This window comes from Aquarana catesbeiana, linkage group LG10 (assembly GCF_042186555.1).
Source record: "Aquarana catesbeiana isolate 2022-GZ linkage group LG10, ASM4218655v1, whole genome shotgun sequence".
In the NCBI taxonomy this organism is placed as follows: Eukaryota; Metazoa; Chordata; class Amphibia; order Anura; family Ranidae; genus Aquarana; species Aquarana catesbeiana.
In genome coordinates this window covers 253,854,121-253,873,768 of record NC_133333.1, presented here as the reverse complement: position 1 = coordinate 253,873,768, position 19,648 = coordinate 253,854,121, and the positions used below count along the sequence as shown (strand labels likewise).

At 46.3% G+C, this 19,648-nt stretch overlaps 1 protein-coding gene across 1 annotated transcript in view; it reads right to left on the bottom strand.

Annotated features, from left to right (window-relative positions):
* LOC141111393 (pancreatic secretory granule membrane major glycoprotein GP2-like) overlaps positions 1 to 17,345 on the bottom strand; it is a 28,534-nt gene extending 11,189 nt beyond the window's left edge. The window contains exons 1-5 of the mRNA XM_073603652.1: positions 17,300 to 17,345; positions 16,089 to 16,193; positions 13,535 to 13,749; positions 11,606 to 11,760; positions 8,798 to 9,037 (exon numbers count right to left, since the gene is read on the bottom strand). Of these exons, the coding sequence (XP_073459753.1) occupies positions 8,798 to 9,037; positions 11,606 to 11,760; positions 13,535 to 13,749; positions 16,089 to 16,193; positions 17,300 to 17,345 (761 nt within the window). The remainder of the gene's footprint in view (positions 1 to 8,797; positions 9,038 to 11,605; positions 11,761 to 13,534; positions 13,750 to 16,088; positions 16,194 to 17,299) is intronic.
* Positions 17,346 to 19,648: the final 2,303 nt, after the last annotated feature.

The following is a 19,648-nucleotide window of genomic DNA, read 5'->3' as shown; positions in this document are numbered from 1 at the left end:
GCTAGATCCGTTCCTGTTATCTTCCTACTGACAGGCAGGCTTGTCTGGTTACAGTATATAAAGCTACCTGAAGAAAATTACAGGTGTTCTATTTGATCCTATTAGTACCACGGTCAGGCAGCTAGACTATTTACATTTAGTACAGTGCGTCCTGCTCACAGTGTTCAGCTAGATCCGTTCCTGTTATCTTCCTACTGACAGGCAGGCTTGTCTGGTTACAGTATATAAAGCTACTTGAAGAAAATTACAGGTGTTCTATCCCAGCTTAGTGCAGCTACAGGCCATTAGTATGTCTGGAAGGCCAAGAAGGAGAGGCAGACAGTCACAAGCCAATAAGAGAGGGCAAGCAGGCTCTGTGTCTAGTGCTGGTCGTGGAGACGGTGCATCCTCATCAGCACGTGGCCATGGGACACGCTTGGCCTTTTTTTCGGCAGCTGGCCATGTTGAGCCGCAACATGCGGAAGACTTGGTCGAGTGGATGACCAAGCCGTCCTCATCCTCCTCATCCTCTCTCACCCATGCCCAGGGTGCTTTGTCTGGCAAAGCAGCGGCCTCTTCCCTCAGCTCAATGTCATCAGTGACTCCTTCCCTAGCTCCACCATGTCCTCATGAGGATTCCCTCGAACTGTTTGACCACAGTGTTGGGTACATGCTCCAGGAGGATGCCCAGCGTTTGGAAGGCTCTGATGACGATACTGAGCTCGATGAAGGCAGTAACATGAGCGCGGACAGAGGGGGTGCCCAAGAAGGACAGCAATCTGGCAGTCATGCTCCCCCTGCTGCAGCATACTGCCAGGTTTGCTCCAGTGATAAGGAGGGAGGGGATGATGAGGTCACTGACTCAACGTGGGTGCCTGATAGGAGAGAGGAGGAGGAGGAGGAGGAGGAGGAGGAGGAGGAGGCGGCAGCACATCACCAACGAGGCAGGATGCCCTCCAGGGGCCAGCCTAAGGGCAACACATTGACTGCATCACACCCCAAAGCTCCACATGTGCAGGGCGCTGCAGTCTCTGCGCGTTATTCAAAAAGTTCTTTGGTGTGGGCCTTTTTTGAGACGAGTGCATCAGATCGCACCGCTGCTATTTGCAACATATGTCTCAAGCGTATCTCGCGTGGCCAAAATATCTCCCGCTTGGGTACCACATGCTTGACCAGACATATGTTGACCTGCCATGCAGTTCGTTGGCAAGCGTATCTAAAAGACCCACACCAAAGAACAAAGAGGATCTCTCCTTGCTCCTCATCAGCTGAGATTTCCAACCCCACTAGACCTTCAGTCCTCTCTGAGACCTGCAGTGAGAGGAATGAAGGTGTAGAATTAGGTGTGTCACAGCCAAGTACTTGTGGGCAATCTGCTTTTGGTACACCGACGTCAGATTGTACCAGGCAAATTTCCCTGCCCCAGCTGCTGCACCGCCGAAAGAAGTTTGCTCCCAGCCATCCACATGCCCAGCGGTTGAATGCTAGCTTGGCAAAATTGCTAGCACTTCAACTGCTGCCTTTTCAGTTGGTAGACTCTGCCCCCTTCCGTGAGTTTGTGGAATGTGCGGTTCCTCAGTGGCAGGTACCCAAACGCCACTTTTTCTCACGGAAGGCGATTCCGGCTCTCTACCGGCATGTGGAAGGCAATGTCCATGCCTCGCTGGACAGGGCGGTCAGCGGTAAGGTGCATATTACCGCTGACTCATGGTCCAGCAGGCATGGACAGGGACGTTACCTAAGTTTCACGGCGCATTGGGTGACTCTGCTGGCAGCTGGGAAGGATGCAGGACAAGGTGCAGTAGTGTTGGAGGTTGTTCTGCCACCACGCCTCCAAAATGCTGATTGTGACACACCTCTCTCCTCCACCCCCTCCTCTTCTTCTTCCTCCATGGCCTCTTCCTCGGAACCAGCGGTGCTCCGTAGGCGTTCAAGGGGCTACGCAAGTACGCAGGCCAAAAGATGCCATGCGGTGCTTGAGCTGGTGTGCTTGGGGGACAGGAGCCACACTGGGGCAGAGGTTCTGTCAGCTCTGCAGGGGCAGGTTCAGAGGTGGTTGACGCCACGCCAACTTAAGGCAGGAATGGTGGTTTGCGACAATGGCACCAACCTCCTCTCTGCCCTCCGACAGGGACAAATGACCCATGTGCCCTGTTTGGCTCACGTCCTTAACTTGGTGGTGCAGCGGTTCTTGGGCAGGTACCCGGGCTTACAGGATGTCCTGAGGCAGGCCAGGAAAGTCTGTGTGCATTTCCGCCGGTCATATAATGCCAGTGCTCGGCTGACGGACCTCCAAAAGGAGTTTAACCTGCCCAAGAACCGCCTAATCTGTGACATGCCCACCAGGTGGAACTCAACGTTGGCCATGCTGCAGCGGCTGCACACGCAGCAGAGGGCCATCAATGAGTACCTGTGCGACTATGGCACCAGGACAGGGTCAGGGGAGCTTGGTTTTTTTTCCCCACGCCAGTGGGCCATGATCAGGGATGCATGCACTGTCCTGTCACCATTCGAGGAGGCCACGAGGATGGTGAGCAGTGACAGTGCATGCATCAGTGACACTGTCCCCCTTGTCCACCTGTTGGAGCACACGCTGCGTGGAATAATGGACAGGGCACTTGAGGCAGAACAGAGGCAGGAAGAGGAGGACTTCCTTAGCTCTCAAGGCCCCCTTTATCCAGACAGTGTTCCTGCGTGCCCGCCGATCACACAGGAAGAGGACGAGGAGGAAGAGGAGGAGGAGGAAGATTGTGTCAGTATGGAGGTGGAGCCTGGCACTCAGCATCAGCAGCAGTCTTTAAGGGATCAGTCCCAAGAAACACATGGACTTGTACGTGGCTGGGAGGAGGTGGCTGCGGACCATGTCGTTCTTAGTGACCCAGAGGACTCCGGACCGAATGCCTCAGCAAACCTACGCTGCATGGCCTCCCTGATCCTGCAAAGCCTGCGTAAGGATCCTCGTATTCGTGGTATCAAGGAGAAGGACCAATACTGGCTGGCAACCCTCCTTGATCCACGTTACAAGGGTAAGGTTGCGGACCTTATCTTGCCATCGCAGAGGGAGCAGAGGATGAAACATCTTCGGGAGGCCTTGCAGAAAGGTCTGTGCAACGCGTTCCCAGAGACTGGGAGGTTACAAACTCCTGTTTCTGGACAACGTGTTGCTGAGGCTTCGGTCAGTCAAAGAAGGAGCGGTGGAGAAGGTGGCCGTCTGACCGATGCGTTCAGACAATTTTTTGGTCCGCAGCCCCAAGGTATGATCGGTTCCAGCAACCATCGCCAGCGTCTGTTTTACATGGTGCAGGAATACCTAGGGGCAAGATCAGACTTGGACACCTTTCCCACCGAAAATCCTCTGGGTTACTGGGTCTTGAGGATGGATCACTGGCCAGAGCTTGCACAGTATGCAATTGAGCTACTGGCCTGTCCTGCATCCAGCGTTCTTTCGGAACGCACATTCAGTGCTGCTGGAGGCGTGGTAACCGATCACAGGGTGCGTCTGTCCACCGACTCGGTCGATCGGCTGACCTTCATAAAAATGAATGAGTCTTGGATCACCACCAGCTACCAAGCACCTGATGCTGATGTAACCGAATAATTTTTTTTGAAATCTCAGATCCCTTCAAAGACTGCCTATGCTGATGCTGAGTGACTATCCCTGAGTAATTATCCTCTTCCTCCTCAATCATCACGCTGATAGCTTGTAAGAACATTTTTGGTTCTGGGCGCCACCACCAGTGCCTAAGGCACAATTTTTCAGCCCCTGTTTAACAGGGGCGTGTAATTACAATTTTTGATGTAATACTTTGCAGCAGGGCTCGTTCCTGCATTCCAACTAGAGTGTCTGTGAGGGGTTGCAGTGTTGTGGCACCAGCACCAGTGCCTAAGGCCCAATTTTTCTGCCCCTGTCTAACAGGGGCGTGTAATTACAATTTTTGATGCAATACTTTGCAGCAGGGCTCGTTCCTGCGTTCCAACTAGAGTGTCTGTGAGGGGTTGCAGTGTTGTGGCACCAGCACCAGTGCCTAAGGCCCAATTTTTCTGCCCCTGTCTAACAGGGGCGTGTAATTACAATTTTTGAAGCAATAATTTGCAGCAGGGCTCGTTCCTGCGTTCCAACTAGAGTGTCTGTGAGGGGTTGCAGTGTTGTGGCACCAGCACCAGTGCCTAAGGCCTAATTTTTCAGCTCCTGTTCAACAGGGGCATGTAATTACAATTCTTGATCTAATATTTCACAGCAGGGCCCTGTGAGGGCTTACAGTGTTGTGGCCACAGCAACACCTAAGGCCCAAATTTCTGCTGAGTATATAGGGCAGGACCCTACTTTCAAACATCTAACTTACAAACGACTCCTACTTGCAAACGGAAGGAGACAACAGGAAGTGAGATGAAATCTACCCCTAGGAAGGGAAATTCTCTCCTGTAAGAGTTAATATGGGAAAACAATTTCTCCTTTCCACTGATGCTTTCCAATCCTTGTTCCACAAAAAAACCCAAATTTTCAAAAAACATTTTTCATTGGGACAAAAAAGTGAGGTGAAATCTTCTGAAGAGGAGGAAAGACAGCAAAACAAATGTCACAGGGGTGATAACCCTTCCCTATGTTTTCCAAAAAGCTTAGAAAAGATTTTTTGGCTGGAGCTAAACACGTTAAAAATGTTCAAAATTACAAACAGATTCTACTTAACAACAAACCTACAGTCCCTGTCTTGTTTGCACCGCCTGTATACTGCTGTTCAGAGTATATAGGGCCTGGTGGCCCCACACCTTTCCTTATTTTAATTTGGGTGCGGGGTTCCCCTTAATATCCATACAAGACCCAAAGGGCCTGGTAATGGACTGGGGGGTACCCATGCCGTTTGTCTCACTGATTTTCATCCATATTGCCAGGACCCGACATGACATTAAACCCGCAAGCAGTTTTAAATGAGATTTTTTCCTTTAAAAATGACATTTGGTGCAGGGACTGTTCTAAACATGGGAAACACGCGTCACTTTACAGGCATACTATAGACACCCCCCAGGTACGATATTTAAAGGAATATTTCACTTTTTTTTTTTTACTTTAAGCATCATTAAAATCACTGCTCCCGAAAAAACGGCCGTTTTTAAAAGTTTTTTTTGCATTGATACATGTCCCCTGGGGTAGGACCCGGGTCCCCAAACCCTTTTTAGGACAATACCATGCAAATTAGCCTTTAAAATGAGCACTTTTGATTTCGAACGTTCGAGTCCCATAGACGTCAATGGGGTTCTAACGTTCGTGCGAACTTTCGGTCCGTTCGCGGGTTCTGGTGCGAACCGAACCGGGGGGTGTTCGGCTCATCCCTAGTAACCATTAATGTAAGGAGGGATTTACACTGACCACCAATGTAAGGGGGACCTTCACACTGGCCACTAGTGTGAATGAAAGGATTCTACACCAAGCCCCAATGTAATGAGAAGATTTACACTGACCACCAATGTAACTGAGACATTTAGCCTGCTTTCACATTTGTGTGTCCGGAACGCATGCAAAATCGATTTCCTGACACCACAGAAACATACCGCCCTTTAGCAGATACACAGCAGTGCCATTAATTGTTAATGACACCCTCGTGCATTTGCTGACATGTGCCTTGGCACCGTGTGATTTTGAAAAAGCGTTAGGGACTTTCTTCTGCATTTCTAGCGCATACAGCAGACCATTGAAATGAATGAGCTTCCCTACACGTTACCTACATCTTTATCCACCCTGTCAGTACACCTAAAACCCCTGCTAACCTCTGCCCCTCCAAACCTCCCCCATTCTCTCCACTCCAACCCTCCACCCCATTAACTCTACCCACCTTCTTTTCCTCCATACATCCCCTCCTTGCTCACCTGTGTACCCCAAACTATAATTTCTTCTCTGCCTACCTCTGCACACCCCAAAGTACCCCCCCCCCCACCAATTTGCTTACCTTTGCAGAACAGACTGATGTTGGGCTTAATGACCATAGTTGCAGGCAGGACTTTCAAGCATGCCCCTTTGTCTCCCCAGTGGGCAACATTCAGTATAGGTGATGGTGGATATGACCTCAGGGCGGTATGATATACATATGAATGCCACCTTTATTTACATATCAGTGCTGCATACCGTGTCTATTTACATATGAAAGCTGCCACTATTTACATATCAATGCCGGTTATTTATATATAAATACAGGGTCTGCAGGTAAGTCATCTGTACACAACAATAGGGCAGAGCTGGGCAGAATTAGTAGCAGTACTTCACACTGAGATATCGGGACACAGCACAGGACTAAAACTTTAGGGGAATTAACTGGGATAGTTTGAAAGTATGAGGCAGCTGCTTTGGGCCCCACAACAATGACAGGGCCCAGGGAAACTGCCCCTTTTGCCCTGCCTTAAAGACGGCCCTGGTTAGATCCTCGCTGTTTTGCTGTGAAAGCCATGCACAAAGATTGTTGGATTGTCCATCAATCATCACCCTATGAATTCCGGAACCTCTGCCTATAACAATTTCATGAATTTCTGATGAAAGCAGATTCCTTAGCACCCCCTGAAATGCGTTGGCATGTTCTTATTTCCATACCTAAGTCCCTTCTCAAGGCTTGTATTGTTGTATGATCCAAAATTTCCCTTCACATCCTGTCCTGGTGACACGCGGTTACAGGAACACGAAATGATGGAAATTCTCTCCAGTGAGGACATAGACAGAAAGCAGTGTGGTGAGGAGTAAGAACCCTTTGGCTGGTATTTATTGCTGTCTGTGTCATACTGGCTTGATGACCCCATTTCTTCAGTTCTAGTCCTGGTGTCACAATCATGGATCAGCAAGAAGAAAGTGCCTTGAATGAATTACTTTCACACAGTTAGCCAGCTTAAGGATGTATTGCAATATGTGTGAAGTAAAAATCCCTGTTTTTCATTGCATACTTTGCTGGAAAGGGTGTATAGCATTGTGAAGAGGGTCCATCCAGAATTCGAAGGAGACACAGACACCTCAAAAGGGTCCTAACCCTTTCTCACTTTATCCAAAACTGAACAAAAAGTTGGCTTTAGTTGGGCTTTAACTGCTTGCCGACCAGCTGCCGCAGTTGCACTACGGCAGAATGGCACGGGCGGGCGAATCGCCGTTATGTTATGTCACTCCCTCTGGTGGCCACTAGGGGCACGCACGCACCCGCAGCTTGCCCCCGGAGCTGATGCGCTCCCGCGATCACTCGTAACGTGGCGAGAACCGGGATCTCTGTGTGTAAACACAGAGATCCCGGTTCTCTGAAGGGAGAAGTGACAGATCGTCTGTTCATACAAAGTATGAACAGCAATCTATCATCTCCCCTAGTCAGTCCCCTCCCCCCTTCAGTTAGAACACACACTAGGGCACAACCCCTTCACTGCCAGTGACATTTTTACAGTAATCAATGCATTTTTATAGCACTGATCACTGTATTAATGCCAATGGTCCCAAAATTGTCCGATGTGTCCGCCATAATGTCGCAGTCCCGATAAAATTCGCAGATCGCCGCCATTACTAGTAAAAAAAAAAAAATAATAATAAAAATGCTATAAATCTATCCCCTTATTTTGTAGATGCTATAACTTTTGCGCAAACCAATCAATATACGCTTATTGCAATTTTTATTACCAAAAATATGTAGAAGAATACATATCGGCCTAAACTGAGGAAAAATTTGCTTTTAAAAAAAAAAAAAAAATGGGGATATTTATTATAGCAAAAAGTAAAAGATATTGGGGGGGTTATTTACGAAAGGAAAATCCACTTTGCACTACTTGGAAGTGCAGTCGCTGTAGATCCGAGGGAGACATGCAAGGAAAATATCAAACAGCATTTTAGCTTGCACATGATTGGATGATAAAATCAGCAGAGCTTCCCCCCTTTTTAGATCTACCCCTCATGCCGCGTACACAGAAGCGGATTTTCCGTCGGAAAAAACGCAGATGGTTTTTCCGACGGAATTCCGCTCAAGCTTGCCTCACACAAAAGTCCTCTGAACTTTCGACCGTCAAGAACGCGGTGACGTACAAACACTACGACGAGCCGAGAAAATGAAGTTCAGTGCTTCCGAGCATGCGTCGAATTGTTTCCGAGCATGCGTAGGAATTTTGCGCGTCGGAATTTGTACGGATGAGCGCATTTTCGGCTAGGAACTTTTCCCGACCGAAAAATTGAGAACCTGTTCTCAATCTTTTGCTGGCTGGAATTCCGCCAGCAAAAGACCGATGGAGCGTACACACGGTCGCATTTTCCGACCAAAAGCTCCCATCGGTCTTATGCTGGCCGAATTTCTGATCGTGTGTACGGGGCATTAGGTTTACAGCGACTGCACTTCCAAGTGCACTTGTAGTGCAAAGTGGATTTGCCTTTCGTAAATAACCCCCATTGTGTTTTTTTTTCAAAATTGACGCTCTTTTTTTGTTTATAGCGCAAAAGATAAAAACCGCAGAGGGGATCATATACCACCAAAAGAAAGCTCTATTTGTGGGGGAAAAAAGGATGTTAATTTTGTTTTGGTACAACGTCGCACGACGGCGCAATTGTCAGTTAAAGCGACGCAGTGCCGAATCGCAAAAAGTGCTTTGGTCAGGAAGGGGGTGGAAACTTCCGGGGCTGAAGCGGTTAAAGATGAACTCCAGGAATGATGTCACTTGAGTTGCTTGACCAGATTAGTTCAGAACTTCATGCCAACACTGCAGCAACCTACCTCCTAACTAGATACTGTAGATTGTTTTGGGCATTTAGAGAATTATATCTGTAGTCAACGTGTACAAAGAACACAGAGGTCTACTAACCGGTGCACTGCGTACTTACCCGTTCTGAAGAAGATAGTACTTTTGGTCGCTTGAATTGATAGGAGAGGCATAAATATTCACCACTTTGAGTTTGAAGGTGTTCACATCCAGATCTGGTACTTGCACTGCAAGGTAAATATTATCTTCCACAGTCAAGGTGTCGGAGTCTGAGAGAAGGGTCGTATATGTGCTATCTGTATAGGCCATCATTACGGCTGTATAACTTCCATCTCCTGTAGGGCCGGTTATTACTGTGGTCCTGGAAAATAGACACATGGCAAAGGTTAAATATCAAGAAACCCTTGTAGATATGTGGTCATGCATCAATGATATTCTACAGAGAACTGAGATTATTTGCAAACCTATCAGATATCGTCTTCAGTTCTGTATATACTAGTGGAAGCGATAAAGCTAATATACAATTTCAAATGCACCACAATGGTTTAAAATGAATTTGCTTAAGAATTAGACAAAAAAAAAAGATACCTTAAAAGAGATGTATGACAAATGCTTTTTTGGTCATACTTCTTTTGTGGGACACAGTCACACTTACTTTTGCTCTCCTATTACCCAAGTTATTGTCTGCTATCCTAAAAGAAAACAAGGACAGAGAAGGCGCACCAGCCTTGCGCATTACCTTTGCAGCAATGAAATTTATTAAAAATAAGATAATATACTCACAAACAAGTGATAAAATCAGACAGATAATACAAAGTCCGTCATAGACCTCATCCAGGAGGGTCTGCTGGCCAGTAGACTTAGGTGGAGGAAAAACGTCCAAGGTAAGCCGACACGTTTTGAGGGTGGCCCCTCTTCTTTAAAGCCCTCAGGAAGAGGGGCCACCCTCGAAACGCGTCAGTTTACCTTGGACGTTTTTCCTCCACCTAAGTCTACTGGCCAGCAGATCCTCCTGGATGAGGTCCATGACGGACTTTGTATTATCTGTCTGATTTTATCACTTGTTTGGGAGTATATTATCTTATTTTTAATAAATTTAATTGTTGCAAAGGTAATGCGCAAGGCTGGTGTACGCCCTCTGTCCTCGTTTTCTTTTAGAATTTGTCCTGGGTTCCCCCCAACTTGTTGAGAGTGGCAGCACAGCCGATGCAGTGGCATGAGCTGTGAAGACCCCCTTCCTTCCTTTTTCAATTCAACGGTAATATTTTGAGTGCAGGACGATTTGTTTATTTTTGTATTTGTTGTCTGCTATCAGCTGATATGGCAGAGCCAGTCCAGGCCCCGGAAGGATCTTGACAATATTGTCAAGACACACTCAACCGGCTGATAAACAGCTGGCCCTGCTTTTCAGAGCACGGCTGAGATCAGAAGCCAGCTGCACCTGCCCCATCCACAGCACTCTAGTGAGTGCTGGGGGGGGGGGGGACGGAGTGGAGAGCTGGAACTAACAGTCACTGCTCTCTGCTCCAAGCAGACTGAGAACTGAGCGATAAGTAGTCATGTGATCGCTCATTTCTCGGTCCTGGAGCCGACGTGGGGCAACTGCAGAATTACAACAATACGGCAGTGTAGAGATGAGTATGTATGTATATATATATTTTTATTTTTTTTTAAACCCATACTTCTCCTTTAAATGACCTTGTCAGGTTGGAACAAATTGAGATGAAATGCACTTGCAATTAAGAAATATCATACTCACCTGTCTGGAAACCCATCGGTCCAGTTTCTGCAGCCTCCTCCAGACTGTTCAGTACTCAACATTTCTAGAAGTGTGCCTGTGTCTTCCAGCCAGGGCCATTGATAAGGCAGTACAACTGGTCCTGTTGTACTGGGATCAGACCTCATCAGCTAAACAGGGGGGCCCAGGGCAACTTTATTGTTCATTTCTTCCTAAATGAAGAAATGGATTTTACTTGACCACACCCTCGCTCCTACTTGTTTACCAGGGTGCTTAAGTTACATTTCCCTGGGCCCCATCAGTTTAACAGAGGGGTCCAGGAAGTGGTGATCCCAGCACATGCCATGGTTCCTTCTCTAGCCCCAATGTCACTACAGGACTCAGCAGTGTCGTAGGTTGAGGAGGAAGGAACCATGCGATGTGGCAGGGGAAACACAAGCGTTGAACGCTAAAGAATCTTATGGAGGCTGCAGCACTAAAGCAGAGGGAAGGTAGGAGACACGCAGTGGCAGCCCATCTATAGAGGGCGCACGCCGCCCCCCCCCCTATCCATGCGTCCAGCCCCCTGATCTACATATCAGTGGCACCGGACCATGGATTCCCATGCGGCGAGGTATTGTTTTTTTGAAGCACGTGATCCGAGCCAGAGGCCAGTTGTGTAAGACTATAAGCAAATGAATCTGTGAGACCCGTTTCCTGATTGGCCAAAGCGTCAGGCGATCCTATTGGATGTCTAACACTTTGGCGGAAGAGGAGAAACAGGGGAGGAAGCTAAAGGAGGGGACACGGAGCCGCCACGGCCGCTGCCTTCACTCCAGGAGAGGAGACCACAGCCCCACCACACGACCGGTTCAGTACTGGACGGGGGGTTCTGTTTCATTGCTGCCATCGCGCTGCTGCGGGGGGGGGGGGTTGTTTGTTTGCCGCCCCCCCCCCCAAAGAAGAACCCACCACCTGCCACTGGAGACACGGGTTATAAAAACATTTCTGTTGTGGGAACATTTCTTCTCAATTTGATAGGGTCACTTGGCCCAAGAGAGTTGAGCTCAGTTATATTTAAGCTTTTTTTTTCTAATTTATTGAGGCTTGGCACAAGGCCAATTTAGTGCTTTTGTTTAAAAAGAGATTAAGGTCATCAATCTGTAACTACGGACCTGTACGTTTAACATCTACTGTAGGGAAGTTACTTACCCTGGCTTCACTGGCACAATAATAGGGACGTTCACATTCACATTCAGCGGGAAAGAGCAGGACAAACTCATGACAGCGTCATTTGCTGTTTGGATTGGATACTTCTTGGCAAACATATTCAGCTGATTTGTGTATGTGACGTGGGTCGCATTTACCTGTAGAGAGAGGAAGCACAGAAGTCATAGACAGGGTCAGAAAACTTACCAACATACAGTAATTCACACAATAGCAATGAGTTACTATTAATGTCAGTGTATTCCCTCAATAGTCAGAAATCAAATCTCCAGTTTTGTTAAAGCAGAACTCCAGCTCAAAACAACCAGATAAAAATGCACAGCCCACAGATAAAATAACAAAAAGCAGCTTTTACTGCAATATTCAACTTTAAGAGAGATGTTCCCTGCTGTACTTCTTTCGCCATTTGATGTGCTCACTTTGATGGCCACTACCATTCAACCCACTTTCTCTGAGCCCTTGGACCCCTCCATCCCCAGCCTGTGATTGGGTAGAAAAAGGAGAAGCAGGGGACTGATGTGCTCATCTCTCCATCACTCTGTTCCAGTGGTGGCTGGGGCTCAATATTTTGGAGGGGGTGGAAAACCAACGCCCCCCCACCCAACCCCCTCATGGGAGTCAGACGGGAAGGCAGCGATCCCCCCCCCCGGGAGACGGATGGGAAGGCGGTGATCAGAGGCCTCCTTACCTTAGGAGGCAGTTGACAAGGATTAGGGGTTAGCCTGCTGCTCCTCGCTCTGGGCCGTTGCTTCTCCTCCTGGCTGAACAGGAAGTGGGTCCTGGGACCTGATTGGCCGGGAGTCCTAAGACTCCCTGGCCAATCGGGACTCAGGACCCACTTTCTGATTGGCCAGGAGGAGAATCAGGAAGACAATAGTGAATATTAATTAGCTATTGTCACACAACTGAGCGGGCTCAGAGCGCAGTGCTCTGCGCCCCGAGCCCGCTCTTTTTTGAAGCCAATTAGAGCCCCAGGCTCTAATCATGTGCTTAAAAAAAAATCCCATTGAAATTCAATGCGTCCGGTGCCCTGTATGTAGATTAGGGACCAGGTGCATGGATTAGGGAGGAAGTGCCCCTGCGTCCCATATGGTTGGGCCGCCACTGCTCTGTTCTCTCCTCTTATTACCATAATCTTTGTCAGCAGATGAACTAACTGGTTACTTGCGTTCCTTCTCTTTGTCTGAGCCTGAGTTGTACAGGGACTGCAAGAGGCTGAACCAACCCAGATCACATTGAGGTAATTGTGCTGCTTTTTTTTAGAAAATATATATATATTTATTGCTGTAAATGAATACAGAGCATTGTTATTTGTGTCTTTTATATCTGCCTGGGGTTTCAAATCCTCCTTGTGGGTGTCTGCTTTAACTAGCCAACTAGAGACATCCATGTATGTGCACCCTCAGGTGGGGCTGTGTGTGTCTTAAATAAACAGCACCCCAGCAAGCCACACCCCTATTCCCTCCTCTCAGGCAGCTTCAGGAGCCAATCACACCCTTTCCCTCTTTATCTCCTCTACAAGTTCAGGAAATGGTGCAGACATGGAGGACCTGGTGAAGGACCTGGTGAAGGACCTGGTGGAAGTGACAAGGGGCGCCAGGTAAGTGTTTGAGGATGGGGGGGTTGTAAATGTATCAGGCATTTTTTTCATTAACATTGTGAATGCATTAGAGTAAAAAAAAATGCTTAGGCTTTAGTGCTTTCTGCCTATATGAAAATGTATTAAAAACTATGTAGACAGAAAAACACTCTTCTGGGGACAAATAAAAACAAAAAAACACATGACAAGGGCTCTAAGCCTTCTCTAATCCATTAAGTTCCTAAATGATGACATTTTTGTCTATACATACTTTATTGTATCTGTTGTTACTTCTCTAGTATACCAAACCATCAGACCGTGTCAGGAGAACTTACCACAGAAGCAGTGTTACAGTCAGAGGCTGTCAATGGACGATGAATGGTCATCTCTGATATTCCACCTACAACCTCCCTTACTGCAAAACACTCCGAGTTGATGCTGTTCAGCCTTATATTGGATATATTAAAACCATATTTTTCCAACCAACATTTTGACACTTGTGTATTGAACTTTGCTCCAGTACAAGTATATGTTGGCGATGGACGGCTTCCTGAAAAAAGAGTAAATTCAATCAGTATTTCTGAGATGTGACGGTGACGTGATTGATGTACATTATACACCATAGAGATTTTCTATATATACCCAATTTAGGGTGACAAGAATGACCAGGGACTGTGAAGAAAGCTATCATTGAGTAAAAGAGTTAAATCCCAAACAAACTTCCAGTTTACAAACAAAACTTTGACTGTTGATGATAAGTGTAGTGCCCCCTTACATTGATGATCAGTGTAGTGCCCCCTTACATTGATGATCAGTGTAGTGCCCCTTACATTGATGATCAGTGTAGTGCCCCCTTACATTGATGATCAGTGTAGTGCCCCTTACATTGATGATCAGTGTAGTGCCCCCTTACATTGATGATCAGTGTAGTGCCCCCTTACATTGATGATCAGTGTAGTGCCCCCTAACATTAGTGGTCAGTGTAGTGCCCTCTTACATTGATGGTCAGTGTAGTGCCCCCTTACATTAGTGGTCAGTGTAGTGCCCCCTTACATTGATGATCAGTGTAGTGCCCCCTTACATTGATGATCAGTGTAGTGCCCCCTTACATTGATGATCAGTGTAGTGCCCCCTTACATTGATGGTCAGTGTAGTGCCCCTTACATTGGTGATCAGTGTAGTGCCCCCTTACATTGATGGTCAGTGTAGTGCCCCCTTACATTGATGATCAGTGTAGTGCCCCCTTACATTAGTGGTCAGTGTAGTGCCCCCTTACATTGATGATCAGTGTAGTGCCCCCTAACATTAGTGGTCAGTGTAGTGCCCTCTTACATTGATGGTCAGTGTAGTGCCCCCTTACATTAGTGGTCAGTGTAGTGCCCCCTTACATTGATGATCAGTGTAGTGCCCCCTAACATTAGTGGTCAGTGTAGTGCCCTCTTACATTGATGGTCAGTGTAGTGCCCCCTTACATTAGTGGTCAGTGTAGTGCCCCCTTACATTGATGATCAGTGTAGTGCCCCTTACATTGATGATCAGTGTAGTGCCCCCTTACATTGATGATCAGTATAGTGCTCCCTTACATTGATGGTCAGTGTAGTGCCCCCTTACATTGATGGTCAGTGTAGTGCCCCCTTACATTGATGATCAGTGTAGTGCCCCTTACATTGATGATCAGTGTAGTGCCCCCTTACATTGATGATCAGTGTAGTGCCCCCTTACATTGATGATCAGTGTAGTGCCCCCTAACATTAGTGGTCAGTGTAGTGCCCTCTTACATTGATGGTCAGTGTAGTGCCCCCTTACATTAGTGGTCAGTGTAGTGCCCCCTTACATTGATGATCAGTGTAGTGCCCCCTTACATTGATGATCAGTGTAGTGCCCCCTTACATTGATGGTCAGTGTAGTGCCCCTTACATTGGTGATCAGTGTAGTGCCCCCTTACATTGATGGTCAGTGTAGTGCCCCCTTACATTGATGATCAGTGTAGTGCCCCCTTACATTGATGATCAGTGTAGTGCCCCCTTACATTGATGATCAGTGTAGTGCCGCCCTTACATTGATGATCAGTGTAGTGCCCCCTTACATTGATGATCAGTGTAGTGCCCCCTTACATTGATGATCAGTGTAGTACCCCCTTACATTGATGATCAGTGTAGTGTCCCCTTACATTGATGATCAGTGTAGTGCCCCCTTACATTGATGGTCAGTGTAGTGCCCCCCTTACATTAACGGACATTGTAATGTCCCCTTACAATGGTGGCGAGAAGGGATGAGCTTAAGGTTCCATCTGAACACAAATACCTTGGGATTGCAGGAATTTGGATCCCAAAATTTGGTCATGTCCACAGATGGTCATCCTGAGAGACTCCTGTATGCACCAGCTGTCTCCCGCCAGACCTGTCATTCAGTGGGAGTGAAGCAATGAGACCAGACTTATCTGAGAGGCAGAATCTCCTCAAGGAATTACAAGCAACCTCTGGTTCAGAAAGTCTGGTATGGGGAATACACAGGAGTCCTTTAAAATGCAAATAGCATTTGTTCCTTTGGGAACAACGAAAGTCAACTTCTGTGGGATCTTGCTTTGTTTTCCACTCCAATCTCCATATTACCCACAGCAAGACAGGTTTGTAAGTTTATGTGACAGTCAGCCTGCAGATGGTCAGATTATACCTCTACTATCAGCTATCGACGGGAGGGGAGGGGGCTCATTTACACCGGGTCACTCCGTGGTGGGTTATTTAACAGCTGGATGTAAACGGGCCATTACACTTTCACGCTATGTACTATGTATGTTACATACAAGTCATATGGTTTATGTGAAAATGCAATATTTGGTTTTGAAAGGCATGAGACTCATTGTAACCATTGTATTATAGCATACCATACCTCGTATGAATGGATAGAAAGTTGAATTGCACTGGCAGGCAGCATTACTGACACAAATCTCATCAGTAGCACAGGTATTATTTCCACAGGTCAGAGATGCAGCCACTGGAGAGACAGAAAAAAACATGAAAGTACATCCTGTGTTCCTGTGTGGAAGTCTAAACAGATCTCAAATCCATCTACTATGTAATACAAGGATCAAAATAAATAAATCAGAGATAATTTCCTGGTTTCTTTCAAAGTGTTTAATAATAATTCAATTTGTGTCAAACTGCTGCAACTTGTATCCAAATGTTCCAATATACAAACTTGTTTCAAAAGTGTTACAATTCATAAACAAAGTTCTCAAAGTGTTGTGTTCCCCCCCCCCCCCCCCCCCGTGTTCATGAATAAGGCAAGGCTCACATATATGCGGGTGCAGGAATGTGTGTGAATCACAGGCATTCCGACACCTGCAGGCAAACTGCGCTGCTATTGAGCAGACGGGCGAGTCTGCCATTAATTCTTCACTCGTTTTGTTATATCTGTTGATCCTGCCAGAAATTCAGAGCTCTCCTGTGTACTCTGCAGTCTTATCTCAAACAGTGTTATCAGCCCTGCCCCGTTTTCCTGCGTGAGCCACAAAACCCCTTCCTCCTATGTTACGCAGATGACGAAAGTTGGAGGCGTTCTGTGGTCCTAAGGCAATAAGGCTTGCTCATAGATACAGAATGGTGTAACAGGAAGGCTGGCAGGATCACTAGGTGAAAATATGTGAAAAAAGTCTGAAAAAAAAAGAACTAAAACAGCCACTCAGGCTCGATTCACACCTATGCATGTTGCTTTTGAGCGTTTTTGGAGTTTTTTTTGTGATGCTTGCCACGTTTTTGAGCAGCGTTTTTTGTAGCGTTTTTACAGCGTTTTTGCAGCGTTTTTGCAGCGTTTTGCTGGTCCATTTAATTCTATTACATGCAAAACGCTGCATTTTGCATGAAAAAAAAGTCCCTGACCCTTTCCAAAAATGCAGAGGTACAAAAAGGCATTGACGTGAACATGTTCCATAGGAACCCATGTTAAAAAATTCCCATGCATTTCTGCAAAATGCAAAATGCATCAAAAAACGCACTAGTGTGAATGGAGCCTAATTGTGCTCTCCAATCTCTGGGGAACGATCGCTGTCTCTGTATTCCAGATGTGTTTTTAAAGGATAAAAGGAGATAAACTTCACTCACCTGCCATGACAGCGCACAGTACAGATAGCAGTAGTGTTTTCTTCATGGAGATCAGAGACCCTAGAAAATACATCCTATATGTAAATAACTAATTTCTGTTTGTAATTTAGTAAAAATTAAATAAATAATAAAAAAAAGTCCTACAGTTATTTTATATATAGTTTTATACAGCCAAAATAAAACCAAATAAAAAAACAAACAAACAAACATGTATATATGTTACAATATTTATATAACATACTAGACTTGAAGTGATTGCAAAGCTTCGAGTGTAACCCCTTCCCGCCGAGTGTATGCAGATGTGCGTACTCGGCTTTCGGGGGTTATACCGGGATGATGCCTGCAGCTGCAGGCATTATCCCGGTACTGTTTTTTAGAGCCGGCGATTGGCTTTCCTGGTATAACAACCGATGGGGCTAAAAGCCAATCGGCCGCCTCCAGTGGCTGGGGACGGGCTGGAACGAAGCCGTGAGCGGCTTCGTTCCAGCCCATCCCCAGCCGCTGGAGGCGGCCAGCCCGTCCCCAGCCGCTTCGCGAAAACGGCGATCTGAATACTTTGGAGTGCAAAGGAGGGATCGCTCCATTTCCAGTACATCCTTCCTGAGGACTGGTGCCCAGAACTGGACAGCATACTCCAGGTGTGGCCGGACCAGAGTCTTGTAGAGCGGGAGAATTATCGTTTTATCTCTGGCGTTGATCCCCTTTTTAATGCCAATATTCTGCTTGCTTTGTTAGCAGCAGCTTGGCATTGCATGTCATTGCTGAGCCTATCATCTACTAGGACCCCCATGTCCTTTTCCATCCTAGATTCCCCAGAGGTTCTCCCCCCCAGTGTATAGATTGCATTCATATTTTTGCCACCCAAATGCATTATTTTACATTTTTTTACATTGAACCTCATTTGCCATGTAGTCGCCCACCCCATTAATTTGTTCAGATCTTTTTGCAAGGTTTCCACATCCTGCAGAGAAGTTATTGCTCTGCTTAGCTTAGTATCGTCTGCAAATACAGAGATTGAACTGTTTATCCCATCCTCCAAGTCGTTTATGAACAAATTAAACAGGATTGGTCCCAGCATAGAACCCTGGGGGACCCCACTACCCACCCCCGACCATTCCGAGTACTCCCCATTTATCACCACCCTCTGAACTCGCCCTTGTAGCCAGTTTTCAATCCATGTACTCACCCTATGGCCCATGCCAACAGACCTTATTTTGTACAGTAAACGTTTATGGGGAACTGTGTCAAATGCTTTTGCAAAATCCAGATACACCACGTCTACGGGCCTTCCTTTATCTAGATGGCAACTCACCTCCTCATAGAAGGTTAGTAGATTGGTTTGGCAAGAACGATTCTTCATAATCCATGCTGATTACTGCTAATGATACCGTTCTCATTACTAAAATCTTGTATATAGTCCCTTATCATCCCCTCCAAGAGTTTACATACTATTGATGTTAGGCTAACTGGTCTGTAATTCCCAGGGATGTATTTGGGCCCTTTTTAAATATTGATGCTACATTGGCTTTTTTCCAATCAGCTGGTACCATTCCAGTCAGTAGACTGTCTGTAAAAATTAGGAACAACGGTCTGGCAATCACTTGACTGAGTTCCCTAAGTACCCTCGGATGCAAGCCATCTGGTCCCGGTGATTTATTAATGTTAAGTTTCTCAAGTCTAATTTTAATTCTGTCCTCTGTCAACCATGGAGGTGCTTCCTGTGTTGTGTCATGAGGATAAACACTGCAGTTTTGGTTACTGAAGCCCCCCGATTCCCTTGTGAAGACTGAGGAGAAGAATAAATTCAATACCTTCGCCATCTCCCCATCCTTTGTAACCAGATGTCCTTCCTCATTCTTTATGGGGCCAATATGGTCTGTCCTCCCTTTGTTACTGTTTAATTTCTTGGGATTTTTTTTGCTCTCCTCCGCTATGTGTCTTTCATGTTCTATCTTAGCTGTCCTAATTGCACCCTTACATTTCTTGTTGCATTCTTTATAAAGTCTGAATGCTGAGGATGATCCCTCAACCCTGTATTTTTTGAAGGCCTTCTCCTTTGCTTTTATATGCATTTTTACATTGGAATTAAGCCATCCAGGACTTTTGTTCGCTCTTTTAAATTTATTACCCAATAGGATGGATTGGCTAATGCCCTTAATTAATATGCTCTTAGAGCAAACCCATCTCTCCTCCGTATTCTTTGTTCCTAAGATTTTATCCCAATTTATGACTTTTAGCAAGGTTTGTAGTTTAGGGAAGTTGGCTCTTTTGAAATTCAGTGTCTTTGTATTTCCTTTATGTTTCCTATTTGTGTGATTTATACTGAAACTAATTGACCTGTGATCGCTG